Source organism: Chinchilla lanigera, unplaced genomic scaffold (genome assembly GCF_000276665.1).
Source record: "Chinchilla lanigera isolate Chin_1 unplaced genomic scaffold, ChiLan1.0 scaffold00024, whole genome shotgun sequence".
NCBI lineage: Eukaryota > Metazoa > Chordata > Mammalia > Rodentia > Chinchillidae > Chinchilla > Chinchilla lanigera.
This window is the reverse complement of record NW_004955425.1, coordinates 5906796-5932383: the sequence shown is the minus strand read 5'-3', so window position 1 is coordinate 5932383 and position 25588 is coordinate 5906796. Positions and strand designations below refer to the sequence as shown.

Genomic DNA, 25588 nt, shown 5'->3' with positions numbered 1-25588 from the left:
CATGCCAACACCAGAGTGACTGCTTAGACGGGCTATTTGAATGCAGGAAAAACTGACATGCTAATCTTCTGTTTCTCTAATTAGGGTTCTACATTTATGATAAGGTTATATAATATTTTAAAATTGCAATGTGGTAAAGGGCTATAAGCTTATTTGAATCTAAAATTCAGAAAAACTCATTTTTCCACACAGTAAAATAAAGCATCCATCTAAACAATTTTTATAAACTCACCCAGTGTCAACATTCAATAATTCTATAAATAAATAGTCTAAACATTGCTCATACAACTTTGAACATTCTCACCAACATTTCAGAGGTTTCATATTGAAGAGAATTGTCCTTTAAATAATCACAAGGCCTCAAGAGAAATCATGCTTAGGCTGTAGACCACAGGTCATGGCTACTAGAGTAAGATATATGGGACACAGACACATACACACACTCACACACAGTCACACACACTCCCCGTCACTTGCTCACTCTCACTCTCTTCCTCCCTCTTCCCTCTCCCTTCCTCTTTTTCTTTTTTACACACATACACACACGCACACACACACATGCACACGACTCTGTCCCAGCAGTAAACTATCTGTCCCTAAACAGGGACAATTATAGAAGTCCAAATGGTGAGTCACACTTATGTGGAACCAGTTACATAATGCACATGGATTAAAGCTTCTCTTTAAATATCTGTCAGTTTTTCACTAAGTAGTTACAACTTCAAAAGCAGAGGAAGTGCCTTCGAATGAAAGTATGACTGCAGGCTTCAGAATTTCATGCTTCCGATGATGTCCAAAATATCTTATTCTATAGATTCCAGGCTGGGCAGTCTCTGGAATATGCCATTCAATTGTTGCATTGCTCAGACCCAGTGTTCCTTTGTGCCAATAAAATCTGTTGGTAGAAAATAAACAAATAAGAAAAATACAATTTTAGACTTACAAATGTGTGCTTAGAAAAAAATGTGTAATCATTCAATGAATACTCAAGAAGTACCTACAATAAGCAAAGTACTACTCTAACTACGGAGGATATAGCAATGAACAAAATATAAATACCTATTTCCTAGGAAAGAGAACTTTAAGGAATAATTGAAGAAATATCTTTACTTGTTATGCCTTTATAACATACACTTATCCATTCCAGGGAGCCTTACTTGATATTCAGAACACAGATGTCTCTTGCTTTGAATTCTTATAGTACTCTCCTAGTCCTTATCAGACTCTATTAACTGACACTTCTTTTCACATCTAGTCTGATTAGTTTAAAATGCGTATTTAATGAGCATATGTGTCACATTCAATTCTACTCAAAAAATACTGAGGATAAATGAAGTGTGATCAAAAATATCCAGTGAATGTCAAAATTTTAAAAATGTTTTACAGTGAAAGGTGCATTGACAATAAATCCCTTCCAAGTACTCCCCCTTGCTTTGAACACATTTATCCCCATTGTTCTTGCCACTTTCTGAAGCACTTCTAGAAGTTCTCTTTGATCAAGTTCTCTTTAATTACAAGACATAATTAAAAGCATGATGACTGCTGGGCTGAGTGCTATCCGTCGGAAAAGTAGGCTCGCAGAAACATTACAGTGTGTGCTCACTCAGCTGTTCCACCAGATCTGGCATCCTGTAACTTTTGGTACTTACCCAAAGTCAAAATAACCATGGAAAGTAAATGTATTGCATTGATTAAGGACATCCAGACAGCCACAACAGCATAACTAAAGACACTCATGAAAGAGGACTTCCAGAACTGCTTTAGAAAGTGGCAAGAACAATGGGCTAAGTGTGTTTGAAGCAGGCAGGAATATTTTGAGGACTGGTAATGCCAGTGTGTTTTACTGTAACGAAACTGTAACATTTGCCATATTCTTTATCACAGTGGTAAGCAAGACTGAGATAGTCTAAAAATGGCTTAAAGTTTCATGAAATTTATGTTCTATTGGGGTAGGGGTGGAAAAAAAGACAACCAATAAATAAATCAATAAATTTGAGAGTTTTGAGAATGATAACCACTGTAAAAAAAATAAGATAGAAGCTTCTCTGGGGAAATGTCATTTAGATTAAGTCAACAGAGACATGGAAGAAGAGTACTTTAGGAAGGAAAAACAGAAAATACACGGCATCCACAAGGGGAGCAAAATTGTTGTAGACAGAAACAGAAAGCTGGTGAGTAGGAACAGAGCTTGTCAAGCTATGGTGGAGCAGCTGAGATAAGAAAAACATGGAGTCAGAACCTCTGGCCCCAGCTACCATGGGAAGGAACTCAAACTCTCTTCAAAGTACACTGAGACACTGATCAGCAAATCAGTTGATACCTCAGTTATGCAGAAAGCTAATCCCTTGGGTACAAAGAGTGCCCTCAACTTTTTTTGCTGAGTGACTGGCCTCATGTTCTCTATAAATATTTGGTGCTACTTGCTGCTAATGAACAAAACAGGCTCTAAACCTGTCTTTAGTGTGGCCCGGTATTTGACTTTTAGCATTTGAAAATAGATCATTCTTCTTTCATCAGTATCTTTACAAGGTATAATTAAAAATATGGTGAATGCTGCTGCTGAGTGCCATCCAATGGAATAACAACTTTTTCATAACAAATATATATTACTTGGTAAACATACATACACACACACATACACACACACACACACACCCTATACTCTAGAGTCCTAAAGACCAAAGGAAAAAAACCATACCTGTATATATATGTGGCTATCAAAAGGGCCACAACATGGTCAAACCCCTGTTCTCAGTAAACCATATGAATCGAACCAGCATGCAAATAATTAATTGGTTGGAAATTATCTGAAGTACATGCAAAGTACCAAAATTTTTACCCACTTCAACGCCAGTGTCTTGTGGTGTAACGTTTATAGACTTGAGAACAGAAATATTTTCCTAATTCAGACAAACTGTCAAAATCTTCAAAATACCTATTCAGCTTTGGAATTCAGTAACAAAAGGCAAAGAGATAAATTTCTCTGAGAAAACACAAACTTGATATCTCCTTCAAGACTTTGCAAGAACTAAGTATCAAGCCTCTCATGTTCCCATAAGTGAAGAATCACTGGCTACACACAAACATGAACTACATAGGGGAATAGGTTCATTATATTCCTGGTAGGAATGTTGTACTGTACATCTACAGAAACATTGCAACTCCTTCACGCAGCACCTCTTTCACTGAATTTGCAAAAAAGCATAAGTTTTCAGGGTAATATCTGTGGCCGTAAAGAAAAAAAAAAAATGACACTAACAAGATGCAGCTAAAGTGGGTTCCATAACCTCATTAGCGCCCATCTTATAGAAACACAACCACTCTCTTTTGTAGAAAAGCAGAATCAAAATGAAATCTAATAAATCAATTAAATATGGCCAGAAGGATCCCTGGAAATTTGCTATTACAAGTACTATGTATTGAGTCACTCCTTTATACATGTGTTATGCATTACTAACCAACTTCTGCCAAGGTTTGAAAGACAAAATATTCACTAGACGTGCTTACCGAGTCTCCCAAGAGGCATCATTATACAGTATATGCCAGGCAGCTGTAGTGTCTTCATATTTCTCCACAGTGAGGAAGGTCTCATGGGTCTGAAGTACAATTAATATAACTTATGAAGCACTGTATAGTCACAAAAAGGATCCAGTCTGTCCTAACTGCTCTTGCCAACCACACACCAACCTCCCAATTCCTTGTGTGAAACTATGTCAGAATTTCATGGAATTCTTAGGTGTTCTCTTTAACATTCTGTGAAACATCTTCAGAATATTAATTTATCCAGTCTATTAAAAACCATGACATTTTTAGATATTTCAAAGAAACATAATTATGGAGCTGATTGGAAATTAGGGTTGAGAAGAAACTGGGAATAAGCTTAAGATTTAAAAAGAGTGTAAGTCAAATCTTTCCATGATGTGTTTATTGTTCTATATCCAAGATTATTTTTTTGGTCACCTAATGATCTAGATGGAGAACTTCTTCATATTTCAGTTTCCTAGTAAATGAATTATTAGCTGCCTTATCTCTCTGAGTGAAACAATTGGAAAGAATACATAAATCTTCCCTGCACTGGGTGCTAAAGGCAGTTCCTATATTTTGTCATAATAGATTCTTAGAACCCATATTATAAGTAGATTTTCTTTCTTCACAGGAAGATTGTGGTAATAGGGCAATTTGTTTCAAGCCATAAATTCAGCTGCAAATAAAGCACAGATTTTAATGTGACAAGTTAATAAATACAAAGGTCTCAACCACCAATTTCCCTCAAAATCCCTTATACTGTGGCCCTTGAAAGGTAAGACTTGTGCCTAATTCGCCTTTACCCATCACAACCCTTTACACATGTCGTTTGCCAGTGACCAAATAATCCTTTGCCAAACAAATCACTTTTTATAGCTGGCCATGTAACTGTTTAAAATTCTCTAATTAGTCAACTGCTGGATTATATTTAATGAAGAAGTGTTTGTAACAATGGTGACTTGTAAAGAAAGCTTTTCCTGCCCATTTAGGGCAGAATGACATTGGGGAGGCCTCAAATGGAGTATGAAGTGTGATGGAACCCAATGAATAGGTCTAGAGTACAGACTGGAGCACAAGTCTACCCCACAGAATATCAGGGGCAAAGCATTAAGTATCCTTTCTTCATATCCCTACCATAACCTCCTCAAAATGCATGACTAGTTATTATCAGTCAACCTCTCTAGGATTCAGTTTACAATAATAAAACCTATATGTTGTTCATGAAATGTAACCTATTGGGAACTAGTGAAGATTAAGTTAAATCCATGTGATGATGTATATGAAGTACTTAGCCCTGGACCTATAAATGTAAGCACTCAATAAATCTTGATAAAGATATGATGAGTACTTGTAATAAAGAGTCCTAGTAGGTGTTTTGTACCGATTCCCAGAACATTTTTTTAAATTTAATTTTAAAGAGAGAAAAAAAGGAAAGAATAAAACCTCCAATAATACAGAATTTCAAAACAAGATAATAGGAGATTAACAATGGTTAATATATTGTGTATTGTTATCTTGAAATTAGTTGCTCAGATTATAAGATATAGGCATGCATAATGACCAAACAATATAAACACAAACCATTGTTCTCAGTGAACTAAAAGAAGTCAGTAGTATAACTATCTTTTCTATCTTATATATATGTATATATTTTTTCCTTTTCCTTTCCTTCTTTTTTCCTTCACCCATCCCAGCTGTTCTTTCTTTTAAATGTATTTCATTATAGCGTCCTGTTTCTCCGTGGAAATAATGATGATAGAGTTTCTCTGCCCTAAAGATGCCAAATGACAGCTAACGCTGAAGCTTTGCTGCAACACTGTGTTTGCTTCAGAAAATAACGTTATAAATATGTGCACATCCAGATATATCTCCAACACAAGTTATTTAAAACAGGTGCATAGTGAGTATCCAAGAAGTAGAACATTTTCACCCAATACCATATCTGACGTCATATTGCCACAGTGGCAATAATAATATTTTATGAACAGAAATGGAAAGGCTCATTTAAAAGAAAAGTATTTTGGATTAAAGCAATTATGGGCCCGGGGAACAATGGCTCATCAATAGGGTAAATGCATATTCAGCCACCGTAAAAAAAATGACCCAAGTATCACTTTCAAAAGTCCACTTTCTTTTCTTCTAAAAATGTCTTTAATTAAATGTTTACAACTAGAGTATGTCCACTTACTGTTTGTATGGTTATAAGGCCATTTGAAAGAATTTACAGCATAATAAAATTACTTCACTTACCTATTAGTAGATATATTATCCTTGTGTATAAATATCATCTATATCATAAAAATAAAAAGCCTAAATGATCTGAAACAAAGTATTAACTGTAATTACCTCTTGAAAATCAGATTTGTAAGGCAAGAGATTCTTTCACATTTTATTTTGTGCACTATTTGCTTTTATACTGGATATGTATTTCATCTGTCAGTTTTTAATATTAATAAATAAATATCCCATTAATGCTAGGAATAGGGAGTAGAGAAATTTGCCAATGTAAAAGAAGCCCTATGGGACGAGACCCCAAGCCCATAAAGAACCGTGTGGAGATCAGTAATCATTCTACAACAGAAGTGGAAGGGTTATAGGCAGTAATAAAGGAAGAGGAGAAAAGGGCCCAAAATTGAGAGGGAAGGAGCTCAGAACACACCTAACTTGCTTGGCCCTCTGATTGGTTTACCAAATTTAGTAAAGTTCTACCTTTGAATACATAAATGAGATTGTATTTACACTACTATCTTCTCAAGAAACAGTGCAAATCTATATGAATTGTGAGATAGCTATATCCATATCTATATCTATGTCTATGTCTATATCTATATCGATATCTATGTATTCCTAGACAATAAGATGTTTTCTGTGTACTTTTTTCCAGACTCAATTCCATATTTACTGTATGCATTGAACATTTTCCCACCTGGCAAAATAAGCTAGGGAACAAGTGGGCACATTCTATGCACATGTTGTTCACTTCTAAAGGGATATTCAAGTGAATGAAAAGATAAAAAGTAGATTTAGACTTACAAGAGAAAATTGATACTTACTTGGTTTTCTGCTGAATACTTTGGGTTAGCACCTACAAATGTAACTTCAGCAACTTCTCCCTGAAAATAAAATTCATTTAGTAAGTTCTAGTGAAAGAATTTTTTGTTATACTGAACCTAAGGCATTATCTATTATATGTTGTAAGATTCTTGATCACTGAGTAGATTCCATTCTATATGATCAAGTAATACCTTCTAAGAATATCAGAGAAAATGTCCTTCCAACAATCAACACAGAAATTTGGAGCCAGGAAATTTTCTTTTTATAAATTCATATGTAGATGAAGTTCTAAAGCTATAGTTTATACCATGACAGCACATTAAAATGGATTCTTTAGCCCTTGAATTTGTCTCCCACCTCCCTTCTATGCACATATAGGTGATAGATGAACCAAATAAGGTTAGTCTATACATGACATGCTTACATCTACACAGAACACAGTGTCAGGTTATATACTACCCTCCCACTAGAAATAATTAAAACACTGGACAAAATGTGTATTAAACAATGGTTTTAAGGATAATAGGCATTAAGCAATGAAAGCCAATGATCACTGAATGGTAGAAGATAAAGAAGATTTGCCCTACAATCACCTCAACTTGATGACTTCAGAGAACTTGTAGGCTATGGCAAAAAAAGAGGCAGAATTCAGTCCATGTCAGGTGTCTATCTATGCTGAGGATGTAACACATGGAATCCATGATAGTCAGTCTTTGGGTTACTTTAGAGTAACAGAGAAGAGAGTACCATAGAGAGAAGAGCTGTAGGACAGAACTAGAGACTTGTGAAAGGCTCTGCTCAACCCCCCAGCGGCCTTTCCTTTCTCAAGGTACTGTCTGAGAGCTGTCATCTTGTCATGTGGCTGGGTGCTGTTTGGGGTCAGCCATGACCATGTTTGTTTCTAGACCCCTTCTTTGTTTTTTCTAATGAAATGCAGATTATTTAGAAACATATGCCTGATTGCCTGAGCAGAATAAAAGAACAACCACTAAAGCTTCACTCCAGACACTATGAGTCATTCTTAGGATTTTCTAAATTTTTTTTTCATCTCTACTACTTTAAACAAAGTACTAAAGCTTTTATTATGGAGTAAATGCAAGAGATATTGCTTCCCAAGTGGCTCTATCTGTTTAAGGAGAGCCATCACACGACTCAAAGTGCCTAAGGGAGTCCTGAGATACTGTTTCCCAGCTGGCTCCACTCTACATATATAGAGCCATCGAATGGCTCAACCCCTTCTCCCTAAGGAATCAGTGGGCCCCGGATGGAGACAGAAAGCCCCCAGCAGGGCTTTCTTCTATATTTCTGTGAACAGTGCCAGCATCATCCCAGCTTTGGACAGAGATGACCATTAAATACTTGAGTCTCACACAGGACACTTGGTGAGCTCAAACTTGGTCTCCTTTTTCTGCAATGAATACCATCTTCAGGGCCAGAAACCTAGTTCTCAGTAAAGCCATCAAGTGGCTCAATTCCTCTGTGCTTCTCTGAAAGATACCAGTGTCAGCCTGGACAGAGTAAATTCTTCAGTCTCACTAGGGACATTCTGTGAGCTCAGTGGGTCTCCTCCTTCTACATGAGACACCATTTTAAGAACCTAAGACCTAATTATCCCTATATAAGCCCCAAAACAAGCTATGGGAAACCTTAGGAACCTTGCCCCTAGGCTGTATCCTTGATCAGTGGGAAAGGTTTCACCCTGTGAGTTTAAAAAGGAATATATTATCTACTATTGCAACATGGTTCAGTTCAATATAAATCAGGAAGTGGCAAGAGATGGGCATGAGATGACAGTTCAAATTATGAGAATATTTTTTAGTTAAATTGTTTTTACTTAAAACATAGGAAGTGAAATGAAATCCCTTATATTCAGGCTTTTGTGGCCCTTATCTCAGGAAAGCTCAGAAACTATGGTATTTAGAGTGGTCCTCAAGGAACAGAAAGATATCCTTGATGATCCTGCCCTTGTATTTCCTACCCGTCTCTCAGGGGAGATATGGATGTCCCCATTGGTTTAATGAAGAAACTTCAGATGGGACCCCAGATACCTATGACTCAATTGATAGACCTGATGTTCTCTGTGTTCAACAATCAAGATCTGCGGGAGGGTCAAAAGAGAAAAGGCTAAAACTAAAGCTGTCTCAAATGACAATGCTTTAAACTCATCCAAGTTGTCTACCAGAAAATCCAACAACCACCAAAGTTCATGTTTTAAGTGCAATAATTCTGGACACAGCACACCACTACACCAAGGCACTGCCTGGGCCCTACTCTGAGTGTGAGGCACCCTATGTGCCTGACTCATGGCGCTAGAGGGCTGACTGTCCCTGCTCCTGAAAACGGGGTAGGCCAGCCAAACCCTTGTTTCCTGCCCTCGAGAGAACCAAGGGCACATACAATGCCCCATCCACAGATATTACCATCTCCTATGAGGAAACCTGGGTAATGCTGGATGTTATGAGTGAGTCATTTCAATTACTCCATTCAGTTTTTACTTCCTTCTGTGGGAAATCCTCCTCTAGATCTAGAGCCACAGCTGGGGTTAAGAGAACCCCTAGTCAGAGATTCTCTGCTTCTGTTCTGATGTGCTACTTTGAAGGACAAATTTTGAGCCAAGAGTTTCTAATTGTTCCACACTGTCCTACTCCCTTTCTGAGAAGAGGTTTACTTTCAAAACTAAGGGCAATTCTCAAATTCTGGCAGAAGCCAAAATGAATTGTACCTGTTGGGACTATGCCAGGTCTTCCTGACCTAATTAGCCAACAGGTGGATTTTGCTGTGTGACATAATAAAATATCTGACTTAAGAAAACCCTTCTTCCTCTACATATCAGAAAAGAGAGGAGTTGCTTTGGTGTCTCAACACAAGGCTAGGACACGAGCTCTGCTCAGTGGCATACTTTTCAAAAAGTTATATGGAGTGACTGCTGGATGGCCACCCTGGCTGAGAGCAGTTATAGCCATGTAAGCAGGGGGAGCTACAAAACTCACGTTAGGACAGAAACCAAAGTCTTGACTCCTCATCCAGTAAAAGCAGTTCTTGAGACCAAAAGTTGCTGTGGCTAACAGAAATGGCTTCCAAGTATCAGGTCATGTTCTTAGACACCCTGGAGGTAATTCCTATTTTATTTTGTACTCGTTTTTCTGTCTTTTTGATGCTTACAAGCCAAGACAGTAGCCACTCTTGTGAACAAGTGGTTTCCCAGACCTGTGCAGGCAGACAAGATATTAACAACCTGCCCCTCTGAGACCCCGAAGATGAATTCACTAAAGAAAGCAGTTTTGTCCAAGAAGGACTCTGAAAGTCAAGTTGCGCAGTTACCAGTTCACAGCAGGACTTTGAAGCATAACGGCTTCCCTAAGGCACCTCTGCTCAAAGAGCAGAACTCATAGCTTTTACTTTGCATTGATATTAGGAAAAGGCAAGAAGCTACAGTGGTACCTTTGCTCATGAACTTAATTCTTTCCATAATCCTGAGCACAAACCAAATTGGATGAGAACTGAACCAAATTCAATGGCTGGGTTCAACGTTGACCTTATGGGGAAATTTCATTTGGCTCTCATGCAGTTTGGTTTGCAGCCAGAATCATGGAAAGAATTAACCTTGTGAACCAAGGTACCATTGTATATATCTATAGTCTCCAAATACACTTTTCTTGTGCTACATGCCCATGCAGCAATCTGGAAAGGAGCTAGCTGACTAATAAGCAATCATCTGTAAAACACAGGCAGGAAGTTCTACAACTCTTAGTAGTCTGTCTTCCCAAGCAGGTCATTCATTGTAAGGGATCCCAAAGAGACATGTTTAAATTCTCCTACAGTAATCAAAAGACTGATAGGGAGGCAAGAAAGGTAGCCCCACAGCCCTTCAAGACCCTAGTCTTATTCCCAGTTCCTGAGGAACCATTCTGGTCCTTCCTCAAGGGATGCAGTGACAAACTATAAAAATCCTACAAGGGAAATGGTGACTAGACTTTTCATTGGAATAAGAAGAAAGCTACTCCTGAGAACCTCTGGGAGACCTGAGGCTTCTCTTCAGAAAGCAAGACTCCAGAATTGCTCCAGTTGCAGATAAGCAGCGTCACTAATTACCCTAATTCACCACAATTTAAATGAGCACCTCTGCTGAAGCTCCCACTTTTAAATAGATCCATTCCATGGGCAGTCTTGCTCAGGCTATAGCTCTCAGGCTCTCAATAATATATCTAACCTCCCCCTTTGCCATACTTGTCCTCCACAAGAAGTATGGAGGTCTGACCTGTTCCTCATATTTGGGTTCTACATCCCCAACATAATAGTAAATTTTCTTTCTTCCATCAGACAGACAGTTCAACAATCATTGACTCTTTTCTCATTGTTTTCTGAGAGTTTTTTTTTCTTCATCCCAGCCAGTGAGCCACAACATCCCAAGGTGGTTGGGAAGCACGTAATCCCCAGCAGGTAGTGTCTATAGCCAGTAGAAAGATATAGAAGACAGACCTCCACTCCCTCAGCACCCCATAAAGAATTATGGAGATATATGTCTCTCAGGGAGAAGTGAGACAGGAGATTAGGGGATGGCAAAGCTGGCTGGGGGAGTAAGCATGACCTGTTAATTACAAAATCCCATGACACATTTCCAGAACAGTTCCCCCAAGCCCTCTACATGAACTTCTCATAAGAATGCAACTAGATTTGCCATAGAATGACCCAGGCCTGATGTCAGCCTGAGGACTGGGTGATACAAAAAGGACAGACCACACTGATATTTTGCCACTGTATACTCTCTCGAATGGATTTCCTTCCCTCATGCTGTAGGGTGCATTTCTTTTCCTATTTTTACTTGGCCCAAACTCATTCTGCAGAGCTTGCTTCTCTTCCTTCCTCTAAGAAAATTTGCTATTGTTTACACTTGCCTTAACCAGTTTTTTGCTCAGGACAGAAAGAATCTTGAAACCAATTCCAGAAGGAGACTCAGTACCCCCAAAAAACCTGCTAAAATATTTTAAGGCAGTGGAGACAGAACCTTAAAAAAAATCTTAGAATCCTAAGGAGGAAGCTTCCTTCCATGTGAGCAGCTTTTCCTCTCCATTCCCCTCTACTATGCCTTTTCTACTTGAAGCCAGCCAACCAGGGACTGAAAACATAAGCCAATAACCTCTCCTTCTCTAAGTTGTAGATGTCAAGTATTGTGTCCCAGCAACAGGAAAGTGATTAAGATAGCAACGCTGATACCAAAGACCACACATGAAAAGAAAACTACAACTATCCCTTGTAGACATGACGGTAAAACTTTTAGCAGTGCATTGGAAATCAGATTCAGCAATGCAAGGAAGCATTAATACCAAAGCTACAGGGTATTTATTTAATAACTGAGAATTAAGACAATATTCCATATTAGTAGAGTAAAAGACAAAAAAAAAAAAAAAACCCATGATCATTTCAACACAGAAAAGCACCTGCAAAAATCCAACACCCACTTTCAACAAAAGCTCTCCACATATAAAAGAGAACTACCACAACCATGTACAAAAGCTTTGAAGCACCATGTTGAATGGAGTAACACTGAATATTTTCCTCCTAGGATCACAAAACAAAGTAAAGGTATCCAGTCTCACAACTTCAATTGGAGGTTCTAGAGCATTCAATGACCAAAAAAATAGACATTCAGAAAAACTCCAAAAAGGGATAAGTAAACTAATCATAATTTGTAGATGATACAGTATGTGTTGAAATTCCTAAGGAATACATATGAAAACAATAACTACCTATTAGAACTAATAAATGATTTAGTACAAGACAGAAGATCAAATAAAATATGCTGGTACAGATGCTGTTTTATTTCTAGCTTTTTTGACCCTTGATTTAAAAGACATCTTTCAACTCCAGTGAATTGGTCTTTGACCATCTATTTAAGAAAATGAATAATTTATATTTTAGTAATTCAATTATATAGTTACCCCCAGAAAAAGTATTTCTTATTCTTATTTCTTTTGCAGAGTCTCTGCAGAGATAAGAACAACTGTCAAAATTATCATTGCTAAACATAGTCTATGCCAGTGATGGCGAACCTTTTAGAGCTTTCAGTGATAACACACAGCTGGCTGTGGCACTCATGCTATAGATTCACCATCACTGGTCTACGGTATATGAGAAGGTGGTGACATTAAACAACATCCTCTTCTTCACCTCCAAAGATAGGTCTTTGAAATATATTAAGATCTCTCTCTGAGTCTTACCACTCTGTATTCAGGTTTCACTGGGTCCAGAACATCCCCAAAGTTTCTGCCTATTGGTGCTCTATCCGCAATATTAGGGATAAGTGGAGCTATCAGTTGTTTGAAAACTGGAGGCTCCGGACCGCTGCTCATGTTAGCTACTGTGTCCTGAAATAAAAAGCATTTGCTTAAAGAATGCACGACATAGAGCCAAAGACTATTTCCTAGATGTCCACCTGTAGAAATATCTTTACTGAAGGAAGCGAGTGCACACACGCACACACGCACACACGCACACACGCACACACGCACACCTGATCCAAGAGTTAATAGCCTTTAACAAATATGAGAAGAACCTGGCTAAAATGTAAGCCTAGGTGTCCAGAGTTGTACTGAGTCTTCCCTCATCCTTTTCTATGCTAAAGAATATAATAAATGCATTTTTAATTTGAAATTTAAGATCAGCCTACATCCTGTCTGGTTTAAATCGGTTTTCCACAAAATTTGCCACTTGAATGATGTCATCAAAATGCAAATTCATTTTTAAATAGCCCTTGATACATATTTAATGTTCTCTAGGCTCACATCTTTATGACAGCATATGGGAAAGGTATGTATTGTAATTTTCACTTTGCAAATGAGAAAATATATTTGGAGCTACTCAGTTGTTTTGTCAAAATCGCACAGCTCATCTTAAGATGCATGACCATAAAGTAGACCATGAAACAAAGGAACCACAGTTGCCTTCACTAAATATCACTTTCTGTGAAAAACTTTAACAGACCTAAAACTGAGAACACTATGTTAAAATAATGATCAATTAAAACACATGCAAAGTAAACCTGCTATACTGAAATCTGAAACACCCAATCAGTAACTAATGGTGGAGATTTATGAAATTCCTAATATTCAAAATATTTGACCAACAGGACAGTAATTTCATCTACTTCTATTGAATACATTCAAGTTCTTTCTTTAAAATGGATTTATTGTACTTCCTGGGTCACAGTCATTTCACAACTTTTAGCAAGGCTTATACATTATTATATAAGGGTCTTTTATGAGGCTACTCATCCTGCTTGTTAACTAATCTCAAACCACAGCTGCAGCTGGGCATGATGGTGCACACCTGTAGCCCCAGTTCTTGGGAGGCTGAGGCAGGAGGATCACTATGAGTCTGAGGCCAGTCTGTACTACATAGTGAGAGCCTGTCTCAGAAAAACAAAAAAGACAAGACAAGACAAGGAAAGAAAAGAAGAGAAAAGAAAAGAGAAGAGGAGAGGAAAAGAGAAGAGAAGAGAAGAGAAAGAAGAGAAAGAAGAGAAGAGAAGAGAAGAGAAGAGAAGAGAAGAGAAGAGAAGAGAAGAGAAGAGAAGAGAAGAAGAGAAGAGAAAACGACAGTTGCAGCTTCAAAAGTAACCATATCCCAAGGCGAAGATTTCTAAACTGAAGTTTCTTTAAATCAAATAAATATCTGTGTGTGTGTGTGTGTGTGTGTGTGTGTGTGTGGTTTTTCAGGTGTGGACTTCAAGGTAATATTCTATTCCATCAGATCTAATCCTCCATTAATTAAAATAACTTACATTATTTATGGACCACCAAGAAAGTAAAAATGATGTTTGAGAGGTAAGCAGCCACCACTAACAGATGTTAATGGACTCTGAATTCTATTATTAGTAAAATTTCATTTTCTCTTAGAGATGTTATGTAGCTATAATTTTTGTAGAAGTCCCTAGTTTTTCAATATACAAATTGTCCCAAAAAATTGAAACTGTGAAATGTAAGATTCCCTTTTGCTTCCTCCGTACCTCCCCACCCTGAGACAGACAGATAGAAAGATAGGCAGACACATACATGCAATATTTGATTACCGTAGCAATGGCCTTAGCAAGAGTTTTAAAGAGCTGGATGTAAGCGGACAAAGTATGTGGTCCATAAATTGTAGATGCTGCCTCATACCGCTGAGCCTGCAGGAGACACAAAGAGAGGTATAGGTTATTCCGATGGTTTCATTCATTTACACAGGTGCGGCATTTTAGGCAAAGGTGATAACTGGACATTTCATATAAGCCAGCATAATCTTTGATCTTCATTATGAAAAAAGAGTGGGCATTTCCATTTACCATCCAGACTAATGGCTTCCATCAGCTACTTGTTAAATGCAATGGATTCTCTTTGTTTAAGCCTTTTAGACTATCTCGCCAATTAATCTGAAAGGGGATGCCATCTCCTGAGTGTCTGTCTATTGTAAATACTTGTAACATATAAATGACTTCCTTGGGGGCATACATCAGAGAGAACAAGGGAGAAAAAATCCTAATAACTCCTAGATAAATTGGGAGTGATGATATTCCACAGGATTTTCACCCATCATAGAGATGTGAAACAGAGCCACATGCATCTCCTTTTACCTGAACTCCATGGTAACCTCAGTCATCCAATCTAAAAATGCACTCATCACTCAAAACACACCTGCTTTCCCTGCTACATTCTGAAGCCCAGGGAATGCCGCCTTCCCACACTCTGCCATGAGGATTAGGTGATTCTATAATTCTGCACATCTTGTCATTTTCCCTCGTTAAAAATCTCCTGACTTTGTCCATTTTCCCGTCTCTGGTTCCCTTACCTTTGTTCAAACCTTCATCTGTGACCCAGATGTTAACTACACCTCCTTAATCAGTTCTGTCTCCACACGTTCCCTTCTGATTCATTTTCCACATGGCCATCCTAGAGGCCTTTCTAAATCACAACTGGATTGACACATTCTCTTGCTTTGAATCCTACTGCAGCTCCCCGAAGCCTTTGTTACTGAGTCAAAGCTTGGCAGCACAGGGTATAAAACTCTACCTGCTAACCCTGCCTCTCACTGTAGCTTTCTCTTGCCGTCATCCTCACCACACTTACTTCACAGTAACCAGCTTATTATGGCCCGCCAGTGTGCTGAGTGTCCCCCTCTGGATCGCTGATGTGCAGTCCTCTCCGTATAAGACAGCTTCTTAATCCTTACTTGTTTGACTCCGCCTGACTCCTTCTCAAGAACTCAGACAGACCTTACCTCTCCTGAAGGTCTCCCAGTCCTGACCCTCACTTTCTCCTTGTTTCTCATTTGTCTCCTTGTTTACACTTCACCTCACATGTGCCTTTCACAAAGTGCAATCATTTACTTTCCCCTCTTTCTACTGGACTCACTTCTGGCGGTCTGGGCTTAGCAGCAGTCTTTATATTCTTATGCTCCAAAATGTGACTACTACGGTGTCTGTCACAACACATACCTGTTGAATTAATTAATGAGTTAATAATAATCTTTGCAGGAGCACATCCCTGGACTGGGTGGCAAGATTCCAGGGGTTCTTATCTGTTTTTGTGTCATGGCCACCTTTGTCAGTCCTCTAAGACCTGTAGCCCTCTCGATTAATTCTTCAAAATAAAATTGGTGAAAGTGACAAAGGAAACCAATTAAATGAAATGCATTTATCAGACTATAATAAACCAATTTGGTGATGTAATATATATACTTCTTTATTATGCTATTGTATAATAAGACCTAGCTGTGGACTAACTACTATGATTTCAGAATAATAATAGGAATAAAAGATATTTCCAGATCTGCAATAACTGTGTGCTATATTAAAATATCTAGTTCTTACTGGTGACAAAGTCGGAGTTATTGCTAATATTATTTTTGTTTGTTTCCTACATTCATAATTGAAGGAAATGCTAACTAATAGAAGGTAGTGTAAAAAAGAATGCTATTATTCCTGTCCTGGTTTACACCAGTTTAGAACTCATCTTCAACAGTGCTTTCATTAGGCTCAAGAATGGCCCCCAAAGTCCCTGTGGTAAAGCCTTTGTCCCTGGCTAGGCACTCTTGGGAGGTAGTGGAACCGTTAAGAAGTGGCCTCATGGGAAGAATTTGGGTCACTGGGAAGATGTCCCTGAAGGGAATATGTCCCTGAGGGAATAGTGGGTCACAGCTACTTCCTCTTTCTTATTTGCCTCCTGGATATGAAGTGAATCATTTTTCTTCATCACATGCTCCCTCCATTTTCATCCAGAACCTCTACCAGAGACCTAGAAGGACTGTGTTTACCAATCATGAATTGAAAGCTCCAGAATAATGAGCCAAAATAAACCTTGTCTCTTTATAAGGTGATTATCTGAGAATTTCCTAGAAATCAAGAATTTTCAGTCAAGCAAAGAGAAGGAAGCAGGGCAGATTTTACTTCTAGTTTCACTGAATATTTGTGAAGAGGTCACTGCATGCCCGTGCATAGATTGCAATGATACAACAGCTGGTATATTAGAAAACATTAACTGTGGGATGTCAGACTATTTTCATGTATTTAACTACTATGGTTAAAAAGTACAAGGGAGACCACTGTGTTTGCTCTTACAGGGATGGGTCATCCTCACAATGTAGGGTGAACTTCTTTTCCTACTATTAGTTGGCCCAAACTCACTCTACAGAGCCTCTTCCTTTTCCTACCTTTAATAAAACTGCTAACATATTTTTTTTTAAGTACATAGGTTGCTTTCTGGACTGTTTATAAACAAAGAAGCAATGCCAGACACAAATCTTTCCAAAACCCTGTAAGACTTGCTCCTTGACCTGTATCATGGATGCAATAATACTCTGTTTCCACCTGTACTGCAATCATCACTTAAGATTACATTTGCAAAGTGCTTAACTGGTGCATTCAATAAATAGCTACTGTCAGTTGGAGTTTTCCCAAATTCTATCGCAACTTAGTCACAAGATTATGAGTAGTTTATGCTTATTACCAGTATGACTGACAAAATTATTGTTTTGAGGAAAGATGGAAATCAGAGACTAGAATTCTGACCTGAACTTGAAATGATGCACTTGGAATTCCCAGATACAAGATCTGGCTTAACTATTCTCATATATTCCCCATTAAAATAAAATCATCTCTCAGAAAATTGGGAAAATTTAGGAAATATGCATTGGACACACTAGTCTTGGCCAAGGTATAGTTCATTTAAATGATGAGAGCATTTTTACTTTACCTGGTATTCCTCATAGGTGGTAATATAATGTGTGTAAACATTGCATAGACCTGAAATGGCAACAGTCATATCCTTCATCCCATATGATGCAAATTCCTAGGAGGGGAAAGTAGAGCCCGGTAAAATTCCTCTTCATCTTACATTTATTATCATCCCAGTTCTAATTAAGGCACAACCATTGGTGTGAATTATTGGTTTAAAATGTTTCTCTGAACAAAATTCTTCCCAGTATCAAAATCACCAAGGAAAGCAGAGCACAGTTCTTGATGAAAAGTTTCAGGCAAAACCCTGCACTACCTTTGGGCATGTCAGTGAATCTATGAATATCTTATAATCACATTTGCAGATATAGTCTTGTTAGTAAAACAGAGTTTTGAAAAACAATTTTCTAAAAACTATAATAATTGAATATTAGCCAACCCAAATAGTTATTTCTAGCTCCATGTAACAGTATGCTTGTTTATATGTCATTATAGAACTGTTTATAATATTTCCTACATACAAAGAACGTAGAAAAATTCATAGGAATACATAACATCCAGGACTCCCAAAATGTGATACAATTTATGTTGCGGTTTATATCTAGATGGCCCCAAGAGCCTTACATGCTCATAGGCAGGGCTTTCGGAAGAGGATCGGACCCTGGCGGTGTCACAGTTGATTTGCTGTGAGAAGGTGGAGCCTGACTGAGGGAGGCAGGTTCCTGAGGGCATCCTATGTTCGTCCCTACTCTGTTCGCCTCGTTCCACATTTCCTGGCTGCCAACCACAATGTGAGTAGCTTTTCCTCTGCTGTGCCTCCGCGACATGCTGCCATGCCTTTGAGCCAGTGGACCATGGGCTACAAACATGAGCCCAAATAAATCTGTATTCCTTTTAACTGTGGGTGTTGAGTGTTGTATCCCAGCAAGAAAAAAGAGACTAAGACGTCTTATGTACAGTGTTTATAAGGCTTTAAGATTAGAGATTCAGGATTAAATATATTTTCTTAGCTAACCCATAAAACCATTATCAGTTCTTAAGTTATTTGTATATAAATACCAATAAAATATTTCTACGTGAAAATAACTCCATTATGCTATTAAATTTGGCTCTTATACAAATAATATTTAATATTTACCTCTACCTATTAATCTTGAGAAGTATGAAACTGTAAGAAAATTTATGAAATTACTCATTTTAGGAATTAATAATTTAAGATCTATCAGATCATAGAAATAAGAAATGAATATGTAGCTATTTCATTTAATATTTAACTTACTGCTTGAACTGCCTCTCGAAGTCTTCGTCCAGACATAGTCCTAAATCAAGAAAATGTTTTCCTATTTAGAATATATGAAAGTGTTTAAAAAAGACTGGTTGTAAAGGTCAAGCAAACAGAATTATGTAGATGTTTTCTATTTGGAATGTATGACTATACAAGAAGACATAGTAAAAGTCAAGACAACAGTTATATAAATGTTTTCTGTTTAGAATGCATGTAAGTATACAAAAAGACTTGTAGTAAAAGCCATAAATTTAAAATTATATAGGAAAGGAATGACAAAACAAAGCTAAAGTTCAGGGTTGTCCCCTCCCCACCTTGCTGTCTGTCCTATCTACAAAACAAACTAAACTATCAATTTGACCAAAGGAAGAAAACAGAATAAGTGAATGTTGCTAGCAAAAGGTCATCATGATCTTTTCCATTCACTGATTCAACAAAATGTATCAGTTGCAGTCTTTGTTAATGAGAGCTGAGGCAGAGAAAAAGTGTACTATGGCTCCTGCCCACAAAGAACCTGCCGTTTCATTGACATATTTAATCCTTCCATAAAACCCTGAGCATTTCCTTATACCAGGCCTCCTTCCAGGTGCTAGTGATTAAAAACTATGGAGCTTATATTCTAGGGAGCAGAGATGTTCAACAAGCAAATTTAAAAGTGAGATTACAAGAAAGGATTATCAGGGTAAGGATGAAAGGGAATGGTGGTGATCCCTGAGGTAACAGTGTTGGGAGAGATGCTGATGATGGGTTTGTTGCACTGATGGTAGTGGTAGTTGTGAATGAAGACTGTTTTATAGCACGTGATAAGGACTAGCATCCCTGTGAGAGATTTGAGATAAAAACTGAAGGAAGACTAATAATTGGAAGGAATGCGTTCCACACATATGGAACCATCAATCAAAGGTCCTGTGTCAAGAGCATTCCTTGGAAAGTCTAGGCAGCACCATGAGTGCATGGTGGCTGAAGCAAGCACGAGCAAGCGGGATTGGTAAAAAGTCAGGTCAGAGAGCATGCTTAGTGATGGGCCAGGTGGGAACTCACAGGACCGTGCAAAGATTTAAGGATTTACTTAGAATGAGCTGGGGAGCTATGGGAGGATTTTGAGCAAGGAAGTGATATAATTTTGGCTTGCTTTAAAGGAATTAATTTGGCTGTTGTTTGGGGATATACTCTAGAAAATTAAGGGAGAAATGAAGCAGGTCAGATAGGAAGATATTGTAATAATGTGAGTGAGAGACAAGGGTGACTTAGGCCATGTAGAAAATAATAGAAAGCATTACAGATAGAACTGTACAGAATTTGCTGAAGCGTTCAAAGAAGGAAAAATAGAAAAACAAATAATTCTGAGATGATTCCAACATGCAGGCCTTAGCAACTTGAAAGACGTAAAACTTCTACTTAATGAGATAGAAAAAACTGTATAAAAAGTTTCAAACGTTATTCTGAAATTGATTGCTTTGAGCACCTATATTTAAAGATATTTTAAGTTTTTCAAATAACATAAAAATTCATGGCATCATTTTATTTTAGAGTATATTCATGAGGGGCTGGGATTTAGCTCAGTGGCACAGCGCCTGCCTGGCAAGTGCAAGGTCGTGAGTTCGATTCCCGGTACCAGAAAAAAAAAAAAAAGAGTATATTCATGAATGTTTATAGTTTTCTTAAGTTATATACCAATAATAGACACAGAGAGACTTATACCTCAGAGAATTCACCAAAAGAGGGTAAAAATAGTTGTCATTATTTCCAAAAGTAAGTACAGTAGAACATCAAGGGATCAGTACAGAATTATCTTTCCATAAGAATTTATTCCAAAAGAAACACAAAATAAACACTTTTTAACTGTGAGATGAAAAGAACTTACGTAAACTCTCCAGGGACAGCAGCTATGGCCAAAGATCCAACAGTAATAATCTGAACATCAACAATTTCTGGATGCCAGGGATGAGGTATTGTCATCTAAGAACCAAAACAAGAAAATTTTATCTGCAGTCAGCAGACAGACAGAATTGAAAGCTTTAACATTTTTTCCTATCATGGGGTTTATTTCTAATTTATGATGAGGTACAAAATATACTATATGGGTATTATATAATCCTAGTCATGACTTGTAAATTTCAAATACTAATGTTTCATTAACCTGGTCTTATCAGTGAAATTTTGATTCATTATGGAATCAAAAAGTGTTAACAACCAAGGGTTCTTCTAGGGCAGTGAGGCCAAAACATTTAGAGCTTTCAATGATAGCAAATAGCTGGCATGTGGTGGCACATGCCTGTAATCCCAGAACTCTGGAGGCTGAGGCAGGAGGATCATTGTGAGTTCAAGACCTGCCTGAGCTACAAAGTGAGCTCAAAGCCAGCCTGAACAGCATAGCGAGACTCTGCCTCAAAAAGACACACACACACACACAAAAAAGATAGCAAATAGCTTGCTGTGGCACATGTGCATAGTTTCCCCACAACTGTCTTAGAGTATTATGAGTGACTGTTTTTATATACCATGAATAAGGAAGGCCATTTTTAATAGTTGAAAGTATTGATTTTTGTTTTACTGTAATAGCATCGTAATTTTACAGTCCTCAAGTCTTGCACCTTATTTTTCAAGGTTTCTCCAAGAGTATCTACCCTTTTCCACATTTAAATTACTGTTGACTAATATACCCCTCCATCCCTGCCTTTCTTCTCTCTTCTCTAAGAATTTTTACAGGGTACTAGAAAAAATTCTAAGAATTTTAATAAACTATTAGGAAAAATCTATTTTTAAAATGCTTCTACCTCAACAATCCTAGTATTGATCTTAGTACCCATAGTAGTTCTATGAATACTGAAATAGTATCATTCAGAATATAACAATATGTGTTCCAAATGAGATTTTAGTTAATAGTGTTTCCTGAAGTGTAAAAGAACTGAGATACAGAAACATCTTTGTATATGACTTAGATATTTTCCTCTACAAAGAATTCCGTGCAGACTGATTTCTTGGAGCCAACATAATGGATCCTGAATTATTCCTCCTTTCCCACTGTTCTGTTTTATTTATTTCTCAAAAATGCAACAAGGCAAATCAATATTTTTCTTTTTATTTATTTTTTACTAGGACGTGCTCGTAGAGCACAGCTTACACTCCTTGTGGTGAATTAGTACATGGGATAAAACATCTTCATTTCTTTTTTTCAATTCTCTTCGTCCTCCCAGCCTTCCCCTTCATTGTAGTTTCTCTTACATGAGAAGCCCAAAGTATAAACAAAGAGCAAAATAAAAGATACAGGAAGTGGGGAGATAGATCTTTCTCAAGGGTGAAGGGAATCAAGAGATGGAGAGGAGGAAAGGAGAGGAGAGGAAGAGGAATTAAAAAAGAAATTCAGATGTGGTATATACATGTACCAACTCCACACAAAGAATGCAAACATGTGTTACAAACATGTAAACAAAAAAGAAAGGAGATCAAGAAATTATTATATTTTATAATCATAATTCTAAGTCCTTAAACACCTAGGATTGATTTAATATTAAAAGTCTTACATAGGAATATATGCAGCCCTATATTAATTTTACTATGATGATTAAGATGTATTACCTCTCCAGTGTGAAGAAGGACTGGCTTTGGCTTATGGCATTCTTTGATTTCATTAGATGGTCTGCCCAAGAGCTGGTCCCGAAGGGATTCCCAAAATGGATCTGTTTCTGTTGTTCCTGTTAATAATATTATGGTTAAAATGATTTTTTAAACAACCCCCTAAAAAATAATTACTTAGAAAAATATTGTAGAAAAATCATTTAAGAGTTTTAGAACTTTTATTAAGATTGTTCAATAATTTCAAACAGTGTGAATAATAACAGGGGAAGAATGTCTTGTACATCATAAAGTAATAAACATTTAAATAGATCTGCTGTATGGACAAAAGAACAACCGAACATGTTTTGCTCAGTATCTCCCAAGTTCTATTTCTATTGTCCTTGGTCGTCTATGTTCTAGAGTATGATGAGCTATAAATTTGTTAACCAAATGACCTTTTTCCTATTACATTTTATTTTGCTTTGTAATTTTATTAGTATGCCTGTTGTACATGGTCATTGCATTCACAGTGGGGAATGCATATATCACACAACTTAATTCTTTTTGCTTCCCCTTCACTTCCTCTCTCCTCTTCCCTCTATCTCCAGATCCTCTTCACATTTCCACAAATTATATCTCCCTGTTTCCTATAAAATGTCTTTTATTTTGTTCGTTAAGTGTCTTATATTTTAGATTTCTCACATAAGAGAAACCATGTGGTATTTAATCTTTTGTGTATAATTTATTTTCCTTAGAGTTATGGACTCAAGGTCCATCCATTTCCCTACAAACGACTCACATTTATCTCTATGACTGAGTAGTTACTCTATTATGTATGCATTTAACATTTCCTTCACCATTCGTTTGTTAATGGACACATAGGCTGCTTCCAAGATATAGTTATTATGAGATGTCCTGTGATAAACATGAGAATGAATGGATCATAATAATATGATTCCTTAAATATTTAGAAAGATATCAAAAATAGGTATAGCTAGGTGAAATAGGTATAGCTAGGTGAAATACAATTTATATTGATAAATCTCCATATTGATTTCCAAGATGGTTGTACTAGACGTTCCCAGTAACAGTGTAGAAGGATTCATGTATCCCCACAACCTTACCAGCATTTGTTGTTTTTTGAGTTCTTAAGGATATCCATTCTTTCTGGAGTAAAGTAGACTCTCAGGATTGTTTGATTTGCACCTCTCCAACAGTCAAAGATACTGAACATATTTGCATGTATCCATTGGCCACTTGTATTTTTTCTTTAAGAGGTTTCCTTTAGTTTCAATTATCTAGTTTTTGATTGGGTCTTTTGTTTTAAGGGAGTCAAATGTTTCTGAGTTCTTTATATATTCTAGGTATGAATCTGCTATCTAAGGAGTGGCTAAACTTTTTTCCCATTTTGTAGATTATTCTGTTGGTTATTTCCCTTCTGTGCAGAAGCTTTTTAGTTTGCTACAATCCCATTTGTTGATTCTTGGTGTTATTTCTTATGCTACTAGAAGTCTTTTCACAAAATCTTTACCTATGCTTATCTCTTAGGAGTTTTACCTATTTTATCTTCCAACTGATTTAATGTTTCTGTTTTTATACTATTTATTTGATCAATTTTGATTTGACCTGGTTAGAGTGCAAAATATATGGGTATAGATTCAATCACCTGCATGTGTACAGTTTTCCCAGTATCATTTTTTGAGGAGACTATACTTTCTCCAGTGTATCCTTTTTCCCCCTTTATTGAAGATGAAAGGGCTAAATGTGCCCGAGACTGTTTTGGCATATTCAGTTTGGTTCTATTGATCAACATGCCTATTTTTGGTCACTTTCATGCCATTTTTAATTACTGAACTTTGTAGTACAACTTGAAATCCAGGATTGTAATGCCTCCTGCTTTGCTCTTACTGCTCAGGATTGCTTTTGCCATTCTGGGTCACTTCTGGATCCATATAAATTTCAGGATTTGTTTTTTTAGTTCTGAGAAAAATGTTGTTCATGCTCTGTTATATAGCATTTTGCTAATTTGACCATTTTGACAATATTGGCTCTGCTTATCAGGGTTATCTTTTCATTTTCCAATATCCTCTTCAATCTCTTTTTTCACATTATATACTGTAGTTTTCATTATAGACTGTTCTCACTTCTGTGGCTAAGGTAATTCCTAAGTGTTTAACCTTTTTAGACTACTGCAAATAGAACTGTTTTCCTGCTTTCTTTTGAGTTCGGTGTTGATATACAAGAATGCTATTAATTTTTATTCATTGACTACGTATCTATCCATCTACTTTGTAAAATTTATTAGTTCTAAGAGTCTTATAGTGGAATTTTTTGTGGAATTCTATGTAAATATCACACCATCATTTGCCTTTTCTTTTCATACATATATTATATTACATCTAATTCTCTTATTTCTTTCTCTTGACTGATTGCTCTGGCTAAAGGTTTAACTACTATGTTGGACAAAAGTAGTGGTAGTAGACAACTTTGTCTTGTTCCTGAATTTAGAGGAAAAGCTTTCAGTTTTCCTCATTTAATATGTTGTGGCAGTAGGTTTGTAGTCAATACCTTTTATCAGATTGAGTACAGGTCCTTCCATATCTATCTTCTTCAGGTCATTTTCCATGAATGAATGTTGGATCTTTTTCAAAGGCTTTTTCTGTATCTATTGAGATGATTATGTGGCTTTTGTCCTTGCTCCTGTTTATGTGATGCATTACATTTATTGATTTCTACATGTTGAACCATCCTTGCGTCCCTGGAATGATGTCCGGTTTATGATTATGTAATGGTTTGTTGCATGTTTACCAGTATCTTACTGAGGATTTTTGCATCTATGCTCATTAAAGAGATTGACTTATAGTTTTCTTTTTGTGTTGAATCCTTTTCTGGATCAAGGTAATGCTAGTTACTAGGAATGAGTTTAGCAGTGTGTTATGGTTTGAGTTTAGATGTCTTCT

At 37.1% G+C, this 25588-nt stretch overlaps 1 protein-coding gene across 2 annotated transcripts in view; it reads right to left on the bottom strand.

Annotated features, from left to right (window-relative positions):
- Positions 1-492: 492 nt before the first annotated feature.
- The window catches only part of Asah2 (N-acylsphingosine amidohydrolase (non-lysosomal ceramidase) 2), a 91537-nt gene continuing 66441 nt past the window's right edge, over positions 493-25588 (bottom strand). For both annotated transcript variants that reach the window (XM_005385898.2, XM_013514922.1), the window contains exons 14-22: positions 22650-22765; positions 20935-21029; positions 19065-19104; positions 17805-17900; positions 14648-14743; positions 12798-12944; positions 6579-6638; positions 3508-3596; positions 493-895 (exon numbers count right to left, since the gene is read on the bottom strand). In XM_005385898.2, the coding sequence (XP_005385955.1) occupies positions 706-895; positions 3508-3596; positions 6579-6638; positions 12798-12944; positions 14648-14743; positions 17805-17900; positions 19065-19104; positions 20935-21029; positions 22650-22765 (929 nt within the window). In that variant the 3' untranslated portion in view covers positions 493-705. The remainder of the gene's footprint in view (positions 896-3507; positions 3597-6578; positions 6639-12797; positions 12945-14647; positions 14744-17804; positions 17901-19064; positions 19105-20934; positions 21030-22649; positions 22766-25588) is intronic.